This window comes from Meleagris gallopavo, chromosome 3 (genome assembly GCF_905368555.1).
Source record: "Meleagris gallopavo chromosome 3, MGAL_WU_HG_1.1, whole genome shotgun sequence".
NCBI classification, from domain to species: Eukaryota; Metazoa; Chordata; class Aves; order Galliformes; family Phasianidae; genus Meleagris; species Meleagris gallopavo.
The window spans coordinates 13,145,420-13,166,156 of record NC_139406.1 but is presented as its reverse complement, the minus strand read 5'-3'; the positions used below and the strand labels follow the sequence as shown (position 1 = coordinate 13,166,156).

Below are 20,737 nucleotides of genomic sequence, written 5' to 3'. Positions count from 1 at the left end.
AAATTAAATGGATTTCTGAATACCAGCGTAAGCTCTCACTTGCAAACAGTGATGTCTAGCGTAAAAGGAAAGGAAATGCATCAGAAAAGCATTCCTGTTTGACTTCAGTAGACTTGAGAACAAGCCTCAAGCACTGATACATCAGCTGTAAACAAACCTACCTACAGACATGGGAAGATGCAAATAATGAAGTAAGTAACACAATGTTTTCTATGTCTTTGTTCCAAAAGAGAAACATTCAGATGCAGATAAAGTAAGTAAGTTCACAATAAGACTATGAATGATAAAGCAATAATAATCAGTTCAGCTCCCAAATGGACCTTGAAATCCTTGCAGTATTTACAGAAGTTTTACTGTTGCTTTTCACAGCACCTGCAAGGAGAAGAATACATTGCACACTACAAAAACAGAAGGCACAGTTAGAGAAACATTTATTTCAGAGGCAAGGGTGAACAAAGAACCAGCCACTCGACCAGCCACTGCTCCTCAACCACTCTAAGTTTTAAGACTGCATCATGCACCAGACTGGGAACTGAGCTGGGTAAATTTAATATTCAGTGTCTTTTGTGGAAGTAGCTAGAGGAAGAAATGGTGACTTGATTATATTTGGTTCACACAAGCTCCCAGATCTGTTCACCACACAGACCCACAAACAGATGCAACGCCACGTCAGGAAGGCGTGTGGGCTGTCAGAACTACCACCAACACCACAAGAAACACTGACCTGAGGTTGCAGCTGGAATGTGCCATAATTAGCATTCCTACCTTTCTAATAATGATAATAAAACAAATCAAACCTCTAATAATTTTAGAGAGCAGCACCTCAGAGGAAGCACCTACATCTCTCTTCTACTAACAGCAGTTTGAAGTTCAGTGATTCTAAACTAACCTGCATCAGGCTCAACGTAGATCAGATGGACACTTCAAAGTTAACAGCTTATGCAAACTCTGCTTAAATCCACTTCTAAGCTAAAAGTAAACCTTGAATTCCCCATTCATTTTTGTTTCAATCATGACATATTAGGGATATCTTCCGTTCAGCTTGACTTCTGATTTGTCTAAGAGATGTGGAAGTTTTGTAGTAAGTTCGTAGTTTTCAATTTTAGGACTGAATCTACTAGAGACTTCATGTGACAAGAGTGAAAAGGAGAGATCCCAGAGGTGAAACTACCAACTGTCTTATCTCCTACTTTGCCATATTTCACAAAAAATGAAATGCGCAGAATGAGCTAGTGAATTTAAGAGGACAAATAGTTCAATATAAATCAACATCAGGATTTTAGGGTGTAGCGAAGCCCTGACACACTTCTCTCCCTTTAAGGCAACATGACATAAAGAAGAAAGCACAACAGTCAAACAGAGTAACACATTGGTTCCAGCTCTTTCACTGCTTTAAGATGACACTGCAAGTCAAGTCATTTCAACTCTTGAGATAAGTTCCCCTTTCATAAAACAAGGAATAGTATTTTGTGTTAAAGTGTTGGAGACCTACAGATACTCTTTTGTCTTAGATACATTACACAAGAGAGCTCTTGTTTCTCTGAGGCCCCAAGATTTAAGGAGGACTGCAAACTAGACAGACAACAATTTGCTTTAAAGACTCAAGAAAGTGGCCTAGTACAGAGCCGAGTTGGCAGTGCAAAAAGGGGAGAAGGAATGTTGATGTGATGCATGAGCTCCACACACAAGAAAATTTACCTTTACTATTAGATTGATAACAATCCCATTGTTGTGTTATACTGACTGACACTATAATTGTCTTTTCTTTGTCAGCCAGATTACTTGTTGTTACAACAGCAGCAACAGCAAAATTTGTGACTGAATCCCAAGACAACAGCTGTCAAACATATCCAAGTTCCATTTCAAAATACCTGTCATACAGAACACGACATAAATCCCAAGGTAGCTGTGACTCTCAGTGTCAAAGTAAGAGTTCATTACGGAGTTTCCATCCCCCTTACCTCCAGCATAGGACGGGCACTGTCATGAATTGAAAGAATGTGTGTAATGTTATTCTTGCTCAATTGCTCTACATCTCGGGCATCTGCAGTAAAGGGAATAAAAGGAAGACGTTTTTTAATCTCTTGAAACAACACCCCATTCCTTTTTCCCCCATGCATGTTAAAAAACACTGTCATTGCTACATTTCTTTTTTGAAGCTTCAAGAAGTAAAGCAAAATCGCAAATGCAGCTGTTCTAGAACACCATCATCAGAGGGGGATGGGGAAAAAAACTTTAACTCCAAAACAAATTAAATACTATATAAAGAACAAACTTAAGTGACTCAGGAATGTGTTCTTAAGTCAAAAGTTTCGCATATTTTGCATCTGAAATGTAAATCTGTGCACGTCTATGTGCAGGTGATGGCCATCTGAACAAGCAGTCAGAGCTGTACAAGAAATCCTCTCACCCACAAATCCCACTTCAAGAGATATAATTTAACTTGAGGTACTGACCTTGCCATACCCAGGCTGAGTAGTGAAGCGAACCACCTGGCTTGAATCACTCAAATTAAGGTAATAATGGGCCACTCAACACCAGAACTAGATTCTTATTTTCTGAGGACTAGTAGAGAAAATGGTGCATTTACCTAATACACAGCATTATTTTAAATACAAGGAGAGACCGAGAAGATTCTGAATGCATGAAGAAAAACTCTGTAATGAGGAAGCACAACTGTGAAAAAGTGATTCCTAGACCTTTAACTGAGGTGTTTCAAACATTCAAAACTGGAAAGCAAACTGGGGCAAGAGATTTTGATGCTAAATATTGTGAAAATATGGTTTTGTTTCTATGAGAAAAAAGGTAACATAGATCATTAGTCATCAGTGAGCAACTTTCCCTCCACTGAATGATCTGCGTGTCAGAAAATGACCTTGAAGAACCACAAATACAGGTAAAAGTTAGTTTGTGTCCAGTTGCTCTTGACCTTTTCCCATGAGCATGACACGACACATCACGCCTATTACAGCGGTGGTTTTATGATGAGAACACCTGCCTTCCAAATCAGCCCATACAATCTGTTCACATTAGCCTGGCTGCACACAAAAAAAGAGCATTGACCACAAAGGTTTCAAACCGGCTCTCTCTAGGTACAAAAATAACAATAGCATCACCTGTACACTTTTTTTTTTTTTTATGTACGTGCAAGAGCTCTATCAGCACCTCTTGCTTCATCTTTCTCCACTCTACTATAAAGTTTCAATGCCTTTTCTGCATCTCAAAGAGGAACTGGGCATTTAATTATACTTCCCTGCAGACAAATCCACATGAACACAGTAACAGGCAAGAATATTTGAAGTTAATCCTATTGTGAAAGCTTATTCAGGGCTAATAAAATGCAAAGTCAGAACTGAGTCAATTTCCAATAGTTGTTGTTTGAGCTTGTATGAACAACACAGTTACTTATTCCTAAGGGAGAGAATTCACCCAAATTCTATTTGTAACAGAATTAAGGTCCAGCTTCATAGAACAACTGGAATTTCCTAAGAGTCCCACAGTAGGCATTTCAAAGAAGAAACGCTAATGTTTGCCAGGAGAGATCTTCTAATCCTTTGGGTTTATTAGAAGTATATAGAACTGTACTGATTTCTCAGAGAACACCTACGGTTCTGAAAGCCCTAGAAGACAGGCTAAACATTCCTAAAAGAAAGTCCTTTCAGTTCCCAAAAGGCTAGAAACAGACTTCAAAACCTGCAGGCTCCAATTCCTGGTGTGAATGCAAAAGGGCACAATTAGACTCCATTCCCTAAGATAAGTATGACCCACAAAGTAAGAAGTAGCTTGCCACACAAGGCAAATATGACCCACAGTGAACACTGACTGCTTCAAGACATCTTGAAAAGCCTAATGGACACAAAGTAACTCAAAAGGACTGAAAGATACTAGTTCTTCAGCTAACTAAGTTCATTTAAACAAATCAAAATCATGCAATAAATGATATTCCTAGAAGCAAGCTGGAAATGGCTTTATCTTGGAGTTGCATCCCAGCGTAATGCCAGGTCCATAGTATATTAGGATAGTCACCCAAATCGTATAAAATAGAGAAGAAAAATTCTCAGCCAGCGACTGTATTATCTGATCTAAACCTGGCACAGATTATACAAGGATAACTCCCCTTGCAGCCCCTGCCATAAGTCTACAGATATTACAGACAAAGCTAATTTAAACAATAGTACAAATGAGATATTCATGGTCTTATACCATAAACTTACAAATGTTAAAGGGATTATGTAAAGGCCCATTAAAAGAGAGAAGAATCACCTACACAGCATAGTAATTCTAGCTTTTTTTACTGTAGCATAGTGTTGTACAACCACACACAGGCTCATATTTTACAACCACATCAAAAACCACCCCACTTCTGAATTTAAACATGGAAGAAACCTTTCAGAGTCTATCCTGTGCATCCCTGAATGGTCTCTCAAACGCAGGACTCCTTACAGCAGACAGTGAAACATCTCTAAACTAATGGAGACTTCTGAGGAAAGCCTTCAGAATGCTCTCTCCTCGTGTAAGGTGTAGTTCATATCGTAGAACTCTTCTTCTCCCTCTCCTATGCCCATGGTTAGCTTCCCTTTCCTCCATTTAAGGTGTAGAGCCTTTCCCATCTCTACTGCGAACAACAAAATATAAAATTATCAATCGTGCCAGGAACAGAAAAAAAAGTATTCTGTGATATCAATTTGGATCCACAACATTTAACTGCAACTCACCTGTTAAACGTCTCCACACAATGACATGTTTCTTTGTATTTTGTCACCTTTCTTCTTTAGCTATCCTACACAAAAGGATTCCTTACTCCTTAGAAGCCCACAGCTGGCAAGAAACATGCACTCCCATAATGCAGTAAGCTAGTTGCAATTAAGTTTTCAGAATCAAAATTGATGTATGCAAAAACAAGGCAAGTGAGGCCCCAAAGTACAACACTGTCAGGTCTCAACCTGCAGATGCATAGAGATTACAGACAGTTTCATCATCACTAGTGTTTTCTGATTTTGGAGCAATGGTGGGTTTTGTTGTTGTCGTTGTTTTAATCATTATTGGGGTTTGGGTTAATTTTCTGTTTGTTTTAAAACAAACACCTCTTTTTCTACTTTGGATAGAATCAGAGAGCTATACAATAGGGAGGTTCAGATGGGATACTAGCAAGAGCTTCTTCCTGGAGGGTGGTTAAGCAAATGAAGGGTCTGCTCAGGGAAGTGGTGATGTTCCCTATCCCTGACGGTATTTAAGGGACATGCAGACACGGCCCCAAGTGACACAGTTCAGTGGAGGATCTGTTAGTGTTAGGTGATGGTTGGACTTGATGATGTTGCAGGTGTTTCCCAACTGAAATCACAGAATGGCCAGGGTTGGAAAGGACCTCAAGGATCACAAATCTCCAACCCCTCTGCCACAGGCAGGGCCACCAACCTCTACATTTAATACCAGACCAGGCTGCCCAGAGCCCCATCCAACCCGGCCTTGAACACCTCCAGGGACGGGGCATCCACAGCCTCTCTGGGCAGCTGTTCCAGCACCTCACCGCTCTCTCTGTAAAGGAAAAGATTCTATGACTCTTAAGAGAGCTTACCCTGGTTCAGGACACTAGGAACTGTTACTGAGAATGCATGGAACAAAGTTCTCCTGATGTGAAAGCAAACTGCAGTGACCCACAGTTACAGGCACAAAACGTGAACAAAAATTCCCCCATCTCCTGTTGCCACATCAGATTATATTCTAGTAAGCGATTTGTCTCAGCATCTTCAGGAGGACTTTTCCAGGGCACGAGGAAGCTGAGGAAAAAAGGCTTAATCATCTTGAAGACCCCTGAAAAAAGATCTTCCTTCCCTAAAAAAGGGAACAGTATCCTCTCCTGCTTTCACTATCTGAAATAAAGCCTTAGGGAAAAAAAAAAAAAAACCTTTTCTCAAAAGAACTACAAAGCTGATAACAGAACAGATCTAGAAACACAGCAGAACCACTTGGTGGATACCACCTTTTTGCACTCAGCAATGGGAAGGGTATAAACTTTCCCTAGACTCTCCAGCTCACTCACAGCAACACCGGACTCTTTGGGGGAATTAAACCTCACATTGCGGCTTTCCCCTTCGAATCAAAAAGCCCCCAAATATTCCATTGGAAAAAACTTGAATCTTCCAACTGAGTACAAGCAAGGAAGGATAAAAGCTCTTCAAATATTCAAGGTAGAAACACTCTTGAATCTCTGGGGCTCACTACTACTACAGCTTTTGGTTTGGAAGCAATCAAGCATACACTTGGAACCCCATCTTGGAAAAAATAATTTGATCTATCTGTGCAGCAAAAGCTCCCTGCCCAATCAGTCTGCAAAGAAACAAAGCATCTTTTTCTGTCAGCCACTCAGATGCCTTTCAGGGGAAATCAAATTCCCAATGCAGAAAATACAAAGGCATGCAATCCCACAATAAATTATTTGTCTTCTGAGGGTTGCAGAATTGAATTTCATCTGAAAGGAGCAACTGCAACGAACTAAATTTCTCCCAAAACTAGAGCCAGGTAGAAGAGTTTACCACTACTTTCCCTTTCCTAATTGTGCCTCTCCCCTGTATTTCAAGGTTATAACTCCTCATTAATTTTCACTGAAGAAGCCCAGGAGTTCCAATTCCCCCTGGGCATTCAGACCAAACTCAGTCTAGACTGTACTGTATGGACACCTGTGGTTCTTCTTGAATTTTTCTGCCCTCTAGCTGTGCAATCTCAAATACACACAAAAAAAAATACTACAATTTTTATTTTCTACTGGTGAGCAGAGTAACGCCCACAGATCTTCAAAGATAACAAGGAGAGACATACTCAAGAGCTATGGCCTTGGTGGGACTTCAGCATGTACTTCAGTGCTTTCCACAGTCAGGATTACATGGCCTCTATCCTTAACACCCTCAGGTGACTGCAGAAACCTCTCTCATTCTGATGCAGCTAAAAGCTTGCACAGCAGCAGCACTCAAACCACAACGGGAAAGCTCAACTCCCATTTCTGCCAGGTGTATCCTACAGGTTTTTCTTTGGCCTTAGTTTATTTCCCAGTTAAAGGTGGGAGAGCTTGCACTTTCTCAGACATAGACCAGTTCTGTTTTAATTACACCTAAAAAGACAGTAGGAACATCAATGCATAAAGCAGAAATATTGCTGGATATTGAATAGTAATTCCGAAGAACAACTGCTGAATGCCTTCCCCAGACAATGCACCTCCACGACTACAGCATTTAACATCCTTTCACATCCTGCTTTCATTTAGCAGGAACTGCAAAACACTCTCCCTCTGCCCTCAGACTGCCAGATTCCCCAGAGGTTTCTCATACAGTGGGGAGACAAACTTGAGGAGGATGGTGATTTTAGGAACCAGCTATGGAAACTCTGCCTCCCTGGACTCCAGTTTAATCACTGGAGAAAGGAGAGACTATCCTCCAGAGGGCAGATCAGAGCATTTCAGAGATTTCTGCCAACTTCTCACCCCCTGCACACAGACAGAGTGTGCCAGAGCACCTCACCTCTGCATCCAGGTAAGACGCACAGTGCCAAGGATTTGGTGCTATTCTGGCTGACCAGATGGAACTTCATTCAATTCTGAGCAGCCTGGCTATCCAGCAAGAGAAGCATTACAGGAAACAATTTGTGAAAACCCCTGTCTGTAGAAGTAGCTAGATGTTCCAGCCGCCCAAATTGGGATATTCTAACCAAGCCCAAGTGCATGCTGCTGAGCATTTCTCAGCAACAATCCCCTTTATGGAAGCCTCAAAATTCATTAGTCACTTTTTGAAAGAGTGCCACAAATCAGAACATGCCTTGGGAACATGGCAATCAAACTCCTCTGGAAAAGTACACTGGTGATAAACCCAATGCCTGTTCCTAAATGGGATGACTTCACTGCATGGGAAGCAATTGCAATTGTTCCGAAGCAGTTGGAAGTGGGTGGGGGTGAGGTGCAGAAGATGGTAATACAATAAAACTTCACTTTTGTGTTAATGAGGTACTGCAACATCAATATTCTCTCTTCCTGTTTGTGTATACCTATATAGAGATACAGAATGACACTTATGAGGGTTAAGAATTATACGCAATGTGACCAAGAGTCATAACAATAAATAAGTGAACGTTTTTATTGGGTTTTTAATCAATTCAGAAACAGACTCCAAAACACAGGTATTGATATTTAAGCCCATCCTTTTCCTCTTTTATGCGGGTAAATGAAGCATTCCAGTCTCTGCTTTTTTCCAAGGGATGTTCCCAGGAACACTACCCACTCCCATGCACACTTCTGCTCCCTGTGCGAAGTGACTGACGTAGCACCAATGGCAAGCAGGGCTGAACCAGCAAAGCAGAGCAAGCACAAGGATCACGACCCTGGCACAGGCAGGGCTGACACTCTGCAACCCTAGTCAACTCCCCTCAGCTGGTCACATTGTTCACTGGCTGAAAACAGATATGCATTGAGAAAAAGATGCTCCAGCTGTTTCACTCCCTTGGGCGTACTGTCAAGGGTTTACCAGCAGGGCTGCAGCAGCAAGACAGACAGAGCCATCCCCAGACCCATCTTGCCCACCCTGCCAGAAACTTTAAAGCCAGGAGCTCTATTGCCCACCATCCATCCCCCATCCCGCCCCTTTCCCACATCACTTGACAAAGAAAAGGAAATAACACAGCTCTGATTTAGTTCTGTCACTAGCTCATGCAGCAGTCAGTCTTCAAACCTTTCTCCCTTATATTCCCTCTTTTCCCCTTCTTTTCTGTTTCTCCTCCTTTCATTACCCTCAGTATCAACTGGTCTTCATCCTCTTACTTTCCTTACTGTGGCATGACTCTCACACACAAGCTATTGTATTTGTGTTGGCATCCCAGCGTGGCAAAAGACAGCTCTCAGCTTCACATGTACCCTGGGTTGCTTCTCGGGGCATTCAGCTCTGCTTCACAGCAGCAGCAAGCACTGGACCTGGGCAGCAAGGCTGTCTCCTAGAGCATTCAGGTTCAGAGTCAGGTAAATGAGATAGCAGTTGAGACAGAAAATAGTGAAGTTGCAGGTTTTAGTGCGGGGGAGGCAAGGAAGAGAGGAACAGAGAAGACATACAGCAGTATCTAAATCCAGTGCAAACCTTGTGCAATCTTAGCAGGCCAGCTACAGTATCGGACAGATTGAGAAGGGTATGATATTGCAGCAGCCCCCATGAGTCCTGTTTTGTTATCACAACAAAACACAGCAAGTATAGCACCTCCACCTCAAAAAGACTGTACAGACACAACTCCTTTATTTCAGAGTAGGGACAGTCAGCTGCAACTGCTGCTAACAGGGGACTTTGAGAACAGCTCATTTATTTGGATGCCTACGTAAAGTCTCCTATTTTTTCTAAATATGGTTCTGTGAACAAAAGGTAAACCTCATGCAAAAGGATAAACAATCAGAGGATCGTACATCTGCAGCACAGGCAGTGCAAGTATCGGTGGTCAGACAGCAATCTGCAGACCTACCAGTCTCGCATGCAGTGATAACAGAACTCTTTGACAGCTGTTACAAATAACCAAAATAAAGAAAGCAATGTGCAGGAGGCACTCTAAGTTTTACTTATAAGGAGGGCTTGCTATAAGCCTTACAAAGAATCTGCCTGGCTCACATGCTTGTCTGCCTAGCACAGGAATCATTTAAGGCAGGCCAATGTTTAGGAATTCCAGCTGAAACATGAACTCAGGAGATGGCATTCATTTTTCTTTTCTTAAAAGTACATGCAGCACAGCGCATGGATGAGAGGGCAAAGAGGTTCTTCTTTAAATGCTATCAGGTGAATCCAAGAATGAAGCAAGATGAGGTTAAAGCAGCTGCACAGACATCAGAAAACTCCTCTGGCCTGCGAAACAACAACTAGAGACCCCTGTTAAGCAATCCTAGAAGTAATGATAAAACTAATCTTACCTTTAAAGTTGCCAATGAACAGGCCAGGCAGAATCTGTGAGAAAGAAATATAGTATCAAATATAGATATCTTGTGGTAACACAATTTGACAAAGTTCAATTTGCATACAGGATGGAACATACTACTTCAGCAGACCATTGTCAAATGTAATCTACAGACTGCTGGCAGCATTTTGTGCCTCTATGCAACCTTCTCAAGCTGCATTACTCTCGATGCACAGCTCTCCAAAAGTTGTCCCTGACAGCCAGGGACGTTAATCATGTGGACTCTCACATAATGGGTGCTCTCCAAGGGTATCAGAAGCCCTATACAAACGTGGAGTGGGCCTCACAACACGTCCCAACCCCCCCACGGCATGATAAGAGCACACTTAGTTAACTAATGACGAAACTTCAAAAAGAGAAGGCGATTTGCCTAAAGTTGCTAGGCGAGCTGGATAAAGCACTGCAACACAAAATCCTGAGGGACCTTCGAAGCGCAAAGCCATGCAAGTGGGGGATACAGCACTGCCAGGCTCTTAGCTGGAGGAAATCACTGCACCCAGCTAGTTGCGCATTTACAGAGTGAGAACCGATTAAAGTCCGTGAGTTGCATTTTCCTCTCCCAGATCTGCCCACTCACACCACTGCACCTAGCAGCCTGCGCAGGTCCCGGTTAGAGGACTTTCATGAACTCATGAGCATCAAGGTCAAGCTGAGGGCTGGCCCTGTGCGCACACACGGGTAAACACCGCAGTGCTACCCCTCCCAACTTGGGAACAGCACTAAGGGCATAAAAATAAAACAAGCAGACCAAGCACATGCTTTCTGGCCAAAAATTTCATTTTCTGACACCTGAAAAATCTGATCCACACCCGCATCCTTTGAAGGGAGCAGAACTGTGGCAGTGAGAACACATGATCCACTTTTCTTCGGTGCATGCAAAGCATACCACCAATACAGATATGTCAGCACTGGCTTCTGAAAGCCTTAGCAACACCCATGTGTCATCACAACAGCAGCAACAGCTTCTCGAGTGCGGCTATTTAAAGGTAAAACTCCACCCGTTTTGCTTCGTCCAGCAGTCGCCAAGTTCCAAAAGCCATGGCAGGTTCTCACTGAGGATTATCACTCAAGCCTTCCGCTTGCAGCAGCCTGCCTGCTGAAAGGCAACCCAGTGCACCACGCCTAGGCCAGCAGGACCTGTGAAATACCTTCAAGTACATCTTAATGCCGTGGCTTTCCCCAGATATAAAAGTGTTGTGTTCACTATTACTACCTAGCCTCACAAAACCAGCAAAGCTCCAGTGGTGTGCACGCTCCCTTGTAGCTTTGTGCAAGCATTCTTCCCTCTGGGCTCCACTGGGTGATCAAGGCATGGCACACTAGCTCTAAAGCAGGGAGCTCAAGTCTGCCATCACCATTAAAAGATGGTTGCTCTGGGGTCCTTGCCTGCTCTACAGCAAAAGGGAGTCTAACTAGGAACCAATTTCACCAACCAGGACACCCCAGCCAACCCTCTTAGCTGACGTTTAAAATACAAATAAATTAAATCACCTTTCTATTCTAAATAGCCTTGCTATCTTAGACAATCTGCAGCACAAGTCTCAAATCACATCCCCGCTACAGTACACTACAGCATTTTAGGCTCCAGGACATTATTTCTGCATCAAAAGTGTGCTCTCAAGAGAACATGAAAGCTTAAACTCCAATCATTAAGGCTAGACATTACAAATTAAAGAGATATCAAGAAACACCAGAGTGGAGAGATTTAAAACGGAAGTTTTTTTAGATTGTTGCCAGCAAAAGCAGAAAAATCCAGAAGTTTGCTTTTGCACTGGTGCATTATGAAGCAACACTGTATGCGAGGTAGAAAATTAGGACACTGTGCAACCAAGGACAGATGTTGCCCCTGTTGTCCTAGTCATTCTAGAAGCAAGAAACATGACTATGGGTGAAAGCTACCTGGAAAGAAGTGAATCTTCATACTGTGCTGACTAATACTTCAGCACTAGACTATTGCTGGGAACTTTCAGCTGTGTCATCTCACACTGCCTTCAGCAACTGCAGCTCCAGGCTGTGCACAACGAAGGCCGATGGCTGCCAGGAGCGTGCGAGAGAAGGGGTGGGAGTCACAGGAGAAAAACATAAGGTGGTTGTTTTTGTGAACTTTTCAACCACTGCTTACTGAATAAAAACAGTAGCCTCTTTCTATCATCCGAAACATTGACAAAATGACCATGGACTAAATAACAGAAGACTGCATAACCAACAACAAGGAGAGCAAAGCCTGCCTTTGGTCGTATCTCCCATGAGAACGGCTCACATTCTTCACCATGCATGACCACAGAGCCCTACCACGGATTGCTAAGACTTCTTACCAGTCCTCTTGGAAAAATGTACTTCTCTAAAAAAAATGGCTTGAAGTGTTATTTTGCCACTGTCTTCTATTTGGACAGGCGGTCAGGACAGAGCCATCCAATTCCTTGCCCAACGCTCCTTCTAAGTGCATTGGTAACAATGGGTGCTCTGGAGAAGTTTCATCAGGCTGCAAAAGGCTGCAGGGGGGAACGAGCCAGCCCACCTTATCAGCCAGCAAGGGAGAGAGGGATTTGCTGCTGCTGACATTAAGTGGCACAGCTCTGCTGACTTCCAAAGAACTAGATGCAACTGTCCACGCTGATTTGCATTTCTCATGAATCAGCTCCTACAACGAACACACTTTACCTGCTCTTTTTGTAGCGCTAACACTCAACTCGCCCCTTCAGCAGGGTCTGTATGAATAGCGGGCGTTTAACTGTAACAGGACAAAGGACCAACCCAGGAAAGACTCTCTACTAAGTATGCCGTGCTCACAGACCGCCAAATCTAAGTACCGTGACCTCTACCACCGTTTCAGTCAGTAGACTTCAGCTCCTGGAAAACGTCTTTGTCATTTTCAACCACAGACTTAAGTTGACCTTTGAATACATGTCAAAGTTAGGCATTAAGTGCAAAGACAAATAAGACCACCTTTCCTAAGTCCAATCTCATTACTCATTCTGTACTTAAAAAAACAAAAAAAATATATATATGAAAAGTAATAGCAGCCAGGAGATGAGTTTGAAGTCAGTGCAGTCAGTAAACCACTTTTCTCTAAACAGAGTAAGAATAGCATTAAAAACCAATGCTTTAGGCTTAACTTGGGAAAAATCGGAACATTTGGATAGGCTTAAGAAAAGAATAAACATGGATAATTTTACAGAGGAAAGTAATAATTAAAGATAAATTAATAACTAAAAATGCCAGGCCTCAAGCCTTCCAATCAACACTAATGGCCACCTAAAGTCAGTTGCAATTACCACTTGGTATTATATATGTCAGTATCGTGTGACAGCAAAAGAGGAGGGGACCATGCCACTGAGAAAGGCTCAGCATCCAAGAGCAGCAACAGCAGCTGTAGCAGTCTGCAGAGTTTTCCTTACCATACCCCATTACGGGTATCACCACTAATCCTCTTTCCTTGGCTTCAGTACAGAGATTCTCTAAATGAAATAATCCAGCACTGGATAAACCGCTTGTTTCCTTTTATTACAAAATACAACTCTGCCACATACACACAAAAAAACCACTTTAGCTGGAAACTAAGGTAATTTGTGTTGACAGACTACTCCAAGCGGAGCGAACCCAACAGCTGATGAGTCCACACCTCTCTTCACCTCTCCGGCTTTCGCTGACTCACAAGATCAAAAGGAGCAGATGATCTAGGGGCACATTCTGAAGGTGATATGTACCAGACCTGCACACAGGACCCCTACAAAAATAAACCTGTACCCAGCATGACCATGGCCTCCTTAAAGGAGTCAGCTCCTCCAGATCAATGGAGGTTTCATCCTCATGTTACAGAGGAGAGAAGAGAAAAACTAAGGTGGTGCTCTGCTTAATCTGAGCACTCTGGTTGCAACATATCAGGACAACACGTAACAGATGCAGAGTGACCAAATTTCCCTGAGTCATGGACTGTCTGCTCACAGTGCTGAAGCAAAATGCAGAGCAAAGAATGCTCAGGTTGAAGGGATTGAGAATCCTCTTTCTTCCCCTGGACTGCAATGGTAGCATCCCACACCAAAATACTGAGAGTGGCAGGATAACTTCAAACATTTCTGGAAAAATACTCCCAACGTACCAGCTGTATTTACTCCCCACTGGACACTTGTAGAGGGCGGCTACAGAGAGGTGGTGGATGCCCCATCCCTGGGGACACTCAAGGTCAGGCTGGATAGGGCTCTGAGCAACCTGATCTCACTGTAGGTGTCCCTGTTCATTGCGGGGGAGTTGGACTTCAAGGGAGATGGCCTTCAAGCGTTCCTTCCAACTCAAACAATTTTATGATTCTATGATTTAAAACCAAGAGTTGAAGAGAAGGACCAGGGGAGGCGCTACTCCTACCAGTCAGCTGGATTAACCAGCCAGGCCTTCTCCCCGCCTAGATTCTCTTATCCCAAGGTGTCTGCCCAGAGGACGAGGGGCACCCCAGGCAGGAGGAGCACCAAGCACCGGGATGTTCACCAGCCCTACCGACGGCAGCACGGAGCCGCCACAGCCGCTCACCAGGTGCCCATCTCCAGCTCCGTTGCTGGCGAGGAGGCCACGCTCAGCGCGAGGCTACTCCCAGAGCGCTCGGAGCAGGATGTTCGACAGAGGAGATGACTCAACTTCTCTTCCTCGCAGCGGGCCAGTTACCGCACCTCCAAACCTGCCTCAAAGACAGAGGCGGAGATGCTGACAGGAATCACAGCTGCCCTTCGATAACCGCACAAGGCGTCAGGGGGGAGAGCGCTGACAAGGAGCCCCCGCTGCCCAGAGGCCAACACCCCGAGCGGCGCAGATGCACCTTCCTGCCTCACCGCAGGCTCCACGAGGCTCTCCTGCCCCGCGGGCGGGTGACAGCCGGGGCTCGGGGCCGCGCGGGCCGCTCGCGGGGCGCCGTGCGGGGAACCCCCGGGCGGGCACCGCCGAAACCGGCCCTCCCTCCCCTACCACCGCCCCGCCGGGGCCGCGGCCGGGCAGGAAGCGCGCCCGGGAGACGCGCGGCCGCGTCCCTTCCCCCCGCCCCGCAGGGGAGGGAAAAACAACGAGAAGGAAATCGAAAAAACCCCGAGAGCCGAGGGGAAGCCCTCCCGCCCGCCGCCTTTGTTCCGCGGCCAGGTGCCGCCAGCAGACAAAGGCGGGAGGCGGCCGCCCCCGCGCACACGCACTCGCCCCGCGGGTCCGAGGCCGACGAGCGGCGTTACCTTGTTCATGCCATTCCCCATGGCTACGCCGGCCGCCCGCCGGCGGCGCGCGGGACCCTCGGCGGCTGCCGGTTAGCGAGCGGCGGGCGGCGGGGCGGAGCGCATAGGGCAGGGCCGGCCGGCGGCGGCCGGGCACGAGCGGACTGTTAACGAGGAGGGCGGCGGGGCGAGGCGCGGCGTATCACCCCCGCCCCGCCGGGCGGGCTTCCGCTCGGCCGCCCCCGGGAGCGGCGAGCCGCGGGGCCGGGCCGCCGGGAACTGCCTCCCGACGCCGCCGCCGCCGCCGCCGCCGCCCCCCACGTGCGGTACAGCCGCGACTCGCGGGCCGCCTTGGGGCTTGTAGTCGGGCCGCCCCGCCGCCAGAACTACAGCTCCCGGCCTTCCCCGCGGCGCCACCCCACCTGTAGCGCCCGGCGGCTGCGCCTCGCTGCTGCGGGCGTGAGTGAGCGGTACGGCCGTGGCTGTGAAAGGCTGAGTGGCTCAGGTGCGCGGCTGTGAGAGGAGGCGCGCTGCTGTGCAGTGCGTTTCCGCAAGCATCAGTGTGACATGTGGATAATGTTTTATGTGAATGCTTAAAACGGCACGTTGTAGGCATTTGCACCCTTATTTGCAACTGTTCTTCTTACGTAAGTATTATAGTAAAATAAAATATGTGCAGTAGCAGAACTACGTGGATCACAGAATCACAGAATGGCTCGGGTTGGAAGACTCAGGCTGCCCAGAGCCCCGTCCAACCTGGCCTTGACCACCTCCATTGAAGGGGCGTCCACCACCTCTTTGCGGAACCTGTTCCAGCACCTCACCACTCTCTAAGTAAAAAATTTCCTCCTAAATTTCCCCTCTTATAGTTTAAAGCCATCCCCCTTTGTCCTATCACTATCAGAGCATGTAAAAAATCTCCCCCCTTCTTGCTTATAAGCTCCCTTCAAGTACTGGAAGACCACAGTATGGTCTCCCTGGATCTCTCCTCCATGTGTTACCTGTTCCTCAGAGATGCTCTCCAATGCCATAATACTACCTGTCTGCAGGGCACACTTCCACAGGGCTGGATGGTGAAAGGATGAAGGATGGTGGTGCTAAGAGGCACCAATGCCTCTAACTGATGGATGAGCTCCATCAATTGAATGGAATGAGGGACAGAAAGTGATGGGAACACATACATAAGGGCAGAGGTTGCCAGTGCTCTTGGGGAATGATGTTACAATCTCCAGCTGCATCTAATGTTGGCTATTTTCAAGCTGACAGCCACACATCCTCCATCCTACCCTCAGCAACATGAGTGCCTCCGAAGCAGCCCCCAGCACTTCTCTGACCAGTGGAGACCTATCTCAGAGATGTGGGACCGTGGAACGAGCAGTGGCTTGTCATTCAATTGCATCTTCAAAAGCTAGTGCTGTTCCAGTGTTCCAGCAGTGACGCACTTTAGTTTAGCCATCATTTAGTAAACTGGGACACCTGCCTGGAGATCTGGAAAGCTCTTGCCTTCACACAGCCATGTCATCACCACAGATGCTTAGTCTTAAGGGAAGGTAATATGCTCGATAGCAGCACTGCAGGAGGGGCAAAGCTTGTGGCAGCTGACTGTCAAGCTGCTTCCAGGCAGGTTTGAGCCAGCACCCATAGCAATGGTGTGCCAAGTGACTGCCAGGCAGGGTGCTAGCAAGAGGTTTGCTGAGTAATCTTATCCTCATTTGTAAGACGAAATAAATCATCGTGAGCTACTGAAGCCAGGCCACTCTTGTATGTGGGTTGGGTAGACCTGGGAGCACTTCTGAACTACACCTCAACCCATACAAGGGTAAGCTCAGAGCTCCTCTGCCTTCCACATACCTTGGTTTCTTCCATGGGACTGTATCAGCCTGTTAGTAGGAAGCCCTCTCATGCTTCAACCTGGACCATTTAGGACCTTGGCTTCACCATGGAACACCTCAGATACAGCCTCTAGGACTGACCAGCATGTCTGGTCCTGCTGCAGCTCACAGCAGAACACACACTTGAATCTCACCCTTCATGAGGCTCCACAGAGTTTGTGGTATATGTCACATCCTTAGCCACAAAAGCATCAGAGCAGCTCTTTAAAAGGCTGGAAGGACAGCTACTGACTTAATGTATTTCACTTCTCCCTTCCTCCTCAGTCCTTCCAAAAAGCATAGCATTCAGCTCTATCACAGATATTAGCTTTAATATTTCATTGGCAAAGCTCTCTAGAATGTAATTTACTCTATTCTTACAACTCAAAATATGACTGAGGTCCAAAGGGTATGAATCACTGCTTGCCAAAATAGCTACTAAACATATTCTGCCTCCTGAGTGAAAGATACTTTGCCAGCAACTCTGGCAAATGCTTTCTGTTCATGAGACAAAAGGATAAGCAATTAACAATATCTCTGATTACTGCAAGCATCTGTGTTGTGCTAAGAGGTTCGTGATAGCTGGAAACCTCTGTGCTCAATATGCTCCAAGTCTTGTATGGTGACTTCCATTATCCAAAATAGGATGGTATTTCTGTCCTTTGCAAAGAGGGCAAGGCACATGAAATTGCTACATTGACTTAGGCAGTGCAGATGGAATACGAGTACCTCTTGCTTAGTCATCTGACATTTTTTCTGAATGGGAAGTGTCATGCAATCTTCTCTGTTTTGCTTTCAAGTTTCACGACTCCCTTCAGCCTGCAGTGCTTTCCATTAGTAGAATTTCATTGCATGTGTATAGCTTCCTACAGCGAAAGCAAAAGTCAGAGTGGGAGAGTGTAACATACCAAGATTCAAAAGCAGTGGGAAGAAAGGATTTATCATGATGTATACATTATCTACTTTTCTTCCCCAGCATTCTAGAGGGGCAATCCTGATATTGTTGCCAGATTTGTCTCTCCTGCCACTTATTCCATAAACTGATCGTTCTAATTCTTCACTGTTGTTTAAGAAATCATCACATAATCCTTGGTGTTCATTCTGCAGGTCTGAATCAACATACAGTTGTTCAGTGATTGCCTCTCCTCATGCTATTCCTTGAGCTTAATATCTGCATTGTTTTTAATGCTTTGAAAGTCCTCTTTAAAAAGTAAGCTATTCCTAGATGACTGGACTGCATGAATAAACCAACTTGCAAATAAGAGCAAAAAGCTCTTGCAATATCTCATATGATATATCACAGTGATGTGATGTATCACTGAAAAGAAACATCACTTTAGAATCACAAATCCTGCAGATCTGGGATTTTTCTACCACTCTGTGATCTGAGGATGGTAAACTAAGTAAACTCTACTTCTTGACTAGCAGGCAAGTGCTATCTGGTGATGCAAAGAGTTCAGCAGCAATGATCATCTTCTTTGTAAATATCTGAAAACTAACAAACAAACAAGAGTGAACTGGCACTGAAATTAAGCCTTCTTAAAGAAAAAATAAGACAAAACTTCTGCCTCAATAGTACGTAGAGTTTGCTATGTTGAAAAAAAAAACAAAACAAAAAACCAACAGAGTAAATACTCTCTTCTTATCTTTTGGTCTTACTTTCTGTAAACCCTGGATTGCTGAGCTCGCAGTTTAGCCATGGGCAGGAGGCATCTCAGCTATCCATGATCTGCCAGGAACTGATAAGAACTGGGCTGGGTTCCCCTGAAGTGGCGTCACAGCTCAGTTCTCAGAGGTGGCAAGAGGAGAGATAAAAGGGATGGCTGATTGGAAATAGTCCATTTTCCTCCCAGATGGGCTGACTTGACAGGAAGGAACTGTATCACCAGAAATAAACAACACAAAACTTTAACATTCATAAATGGTCTTGTTTTCTACGTGTGCTGAGAGGGTGTTCAGTAGAAGGAAAAGAGCGTGGAAGACTCTTTGCCTCTACTTTGAAAACTTCTATTTGGTAATTGTGCTTATGAACATGCTAAAGCATTTTAGAGCTGTTTTACTGGATAGAAAAGATGGCCTCCTGATTTACTGCCATGTATCCACAGAGCAGAATTCATTCATCATTTTATAAATTCAGTCTTAAGTCTAAATTTGGTTTCTATTATGTCACTGTGAAAACGCAGTAACTCCCATCAAAAACAATGGTGTGGCAGAATATTTTACATACTGAAACTGAAGGGAGTTGCCACTGTGGCTTGCTTCAGCAAAACTAAGCTTTCGGAAGCTGCTTGCAACAACCAGAGTAGCTGGGAGCCCATAGTCTCCTGCTGCCTCACTCTCTCCTTCCCACCCCTTCCATTAATGGACAACACCAACAGAATACAGAGTATGCCAGGATGGAAGGGCTCAGCCAGCAGATGAGGCCAAAGTGGCACAAAGGAGGGTTTTGTGGAAGGCAGGTCTCCCAAAAAAGGAACTGATGATTCAAACAGGAAGAACAACGCCAGACAATGGCTGAGAAATCTGTACGAGATCATTTAGATGTAGGTCAGCTGCCATGACAACTATGTACAAAATTACAGCACTTCTGTGTCTCTGAACCCACCAGCAGTCACTTTGTTTGTACATACTTAAGGCTTTAATAAGAGTTAATCCAGCTTAATAATGAGGGATTGCAAACAAAGTGTCGATATTGGGGTTGCTGTGGGCCAGTTGGCTTAAACATTTAGAAGATGGAATAAGGAAAAAATAACAAGCCTTGAAAATTATGGTTTCACTAACTGGTTAAAATATACATAATTTTTAAATCTTTAAAGCAGCTGTCTCATACTGCTTTGACTTTGTTCCATACATTTACCAGGTCAACTTAATACCTTCACCTCCAATGCTTATATAAGAAAGAAACTGGTCCTAACAGGCCTCGTTATTTTTCACTGAGATGTTATAAAAAGAGTACAACATTTTCTATCAATCCAGGATTTTTATTCTTTTTTTTTTTTTTTAAAGGAGTAAAATATTTGATCCCTAAAAGCAAAACTCATATTTCAATAGGAACAAGGCAATCAAAAGTATATTGTGTGACACGTGCATATTATTGGTTACTAAGAATAGTTCACTGCTGAGTGTGAATGAAAATATCCAAACACATTTCTTTGATAAGCAAAATATGTATTTGTTTCTCTGGGCACATGTCAAAGTGTTCTCAAATGGAAGTGCAGCTTTATAATAACCTAAACACTGCTTCCAGGTCATGCATGTGAAATCCTAGGAGAAGAGGGTATTCACGAAACCTTTCTGCAGGAAGCCTGTAGACTATAATATTCACTGAATTTTTTTTATATAGGCTCTGGAAACTCTTTGGAGTAGAAAGAGATCAGTCTTGAAGTTCCCACAGAAGCTTGGTGACCACCTTAGTTCACACCTCAATTGAGAGTTAATTCTGTGTGATCTGCTTAAGTCAGGAGGAAATCTCAGTAGCCCAAAAGAAGCTGTGGTCAGTGCAAGGAGATAATTCCCCAACCTTCCCACAGTCACATGATTTATACAATGTAGGCTGTGGCATTCAGTAATTACCTCCTACCTCCAGCCAAAATTTTGGGCAGAGATCTTTACTCTGATGTCATGTTCCCAGTACTTTCTGCTTAATGGGATATGTCTTAATATTTCCTATATTTGGAATGTTGAAAGCAATTAAAGCTACAATTCTCCATCACA

General features: G+C 44.6%; 1 protein-coding gene across 1 annotated transcript in view; it reads right to left on the bottom strand.

Annotated features, from left to right (window-relative positions):
* DUSP22 (dual specificity phosphatase 22) overlaps positions 1 to 15,535 on the bottom strand; it is a 41,959-nt gene extending 26,424 nt beyond the window's left edge. The window contains exons 1-3 of the mRNA XM_085220288.1: positions 15,174 to 15,535; positions 9,923 to 9,956; positions 1,962 to 2,044 (exon numbers count right to left, since the gene is read on the bottom strand). Of these exons, the coding sequence (XP_085076414.1) occupies positions 1,962 to 2,044; positions 9,923 to 9,956; positions 15,174 to 15,194 (138 nt within the window). The 5' untranslated portion in view covers positions 15,195 to 15,535. The remainder of the gene's footprint in view (positions 1 to 1,961; positions 2,045 to 9,922; positions 9,957 to 15,173) is intronic.
* Positions 15,536 to 20,737: the final 5,202 nt, after the last annotated feature.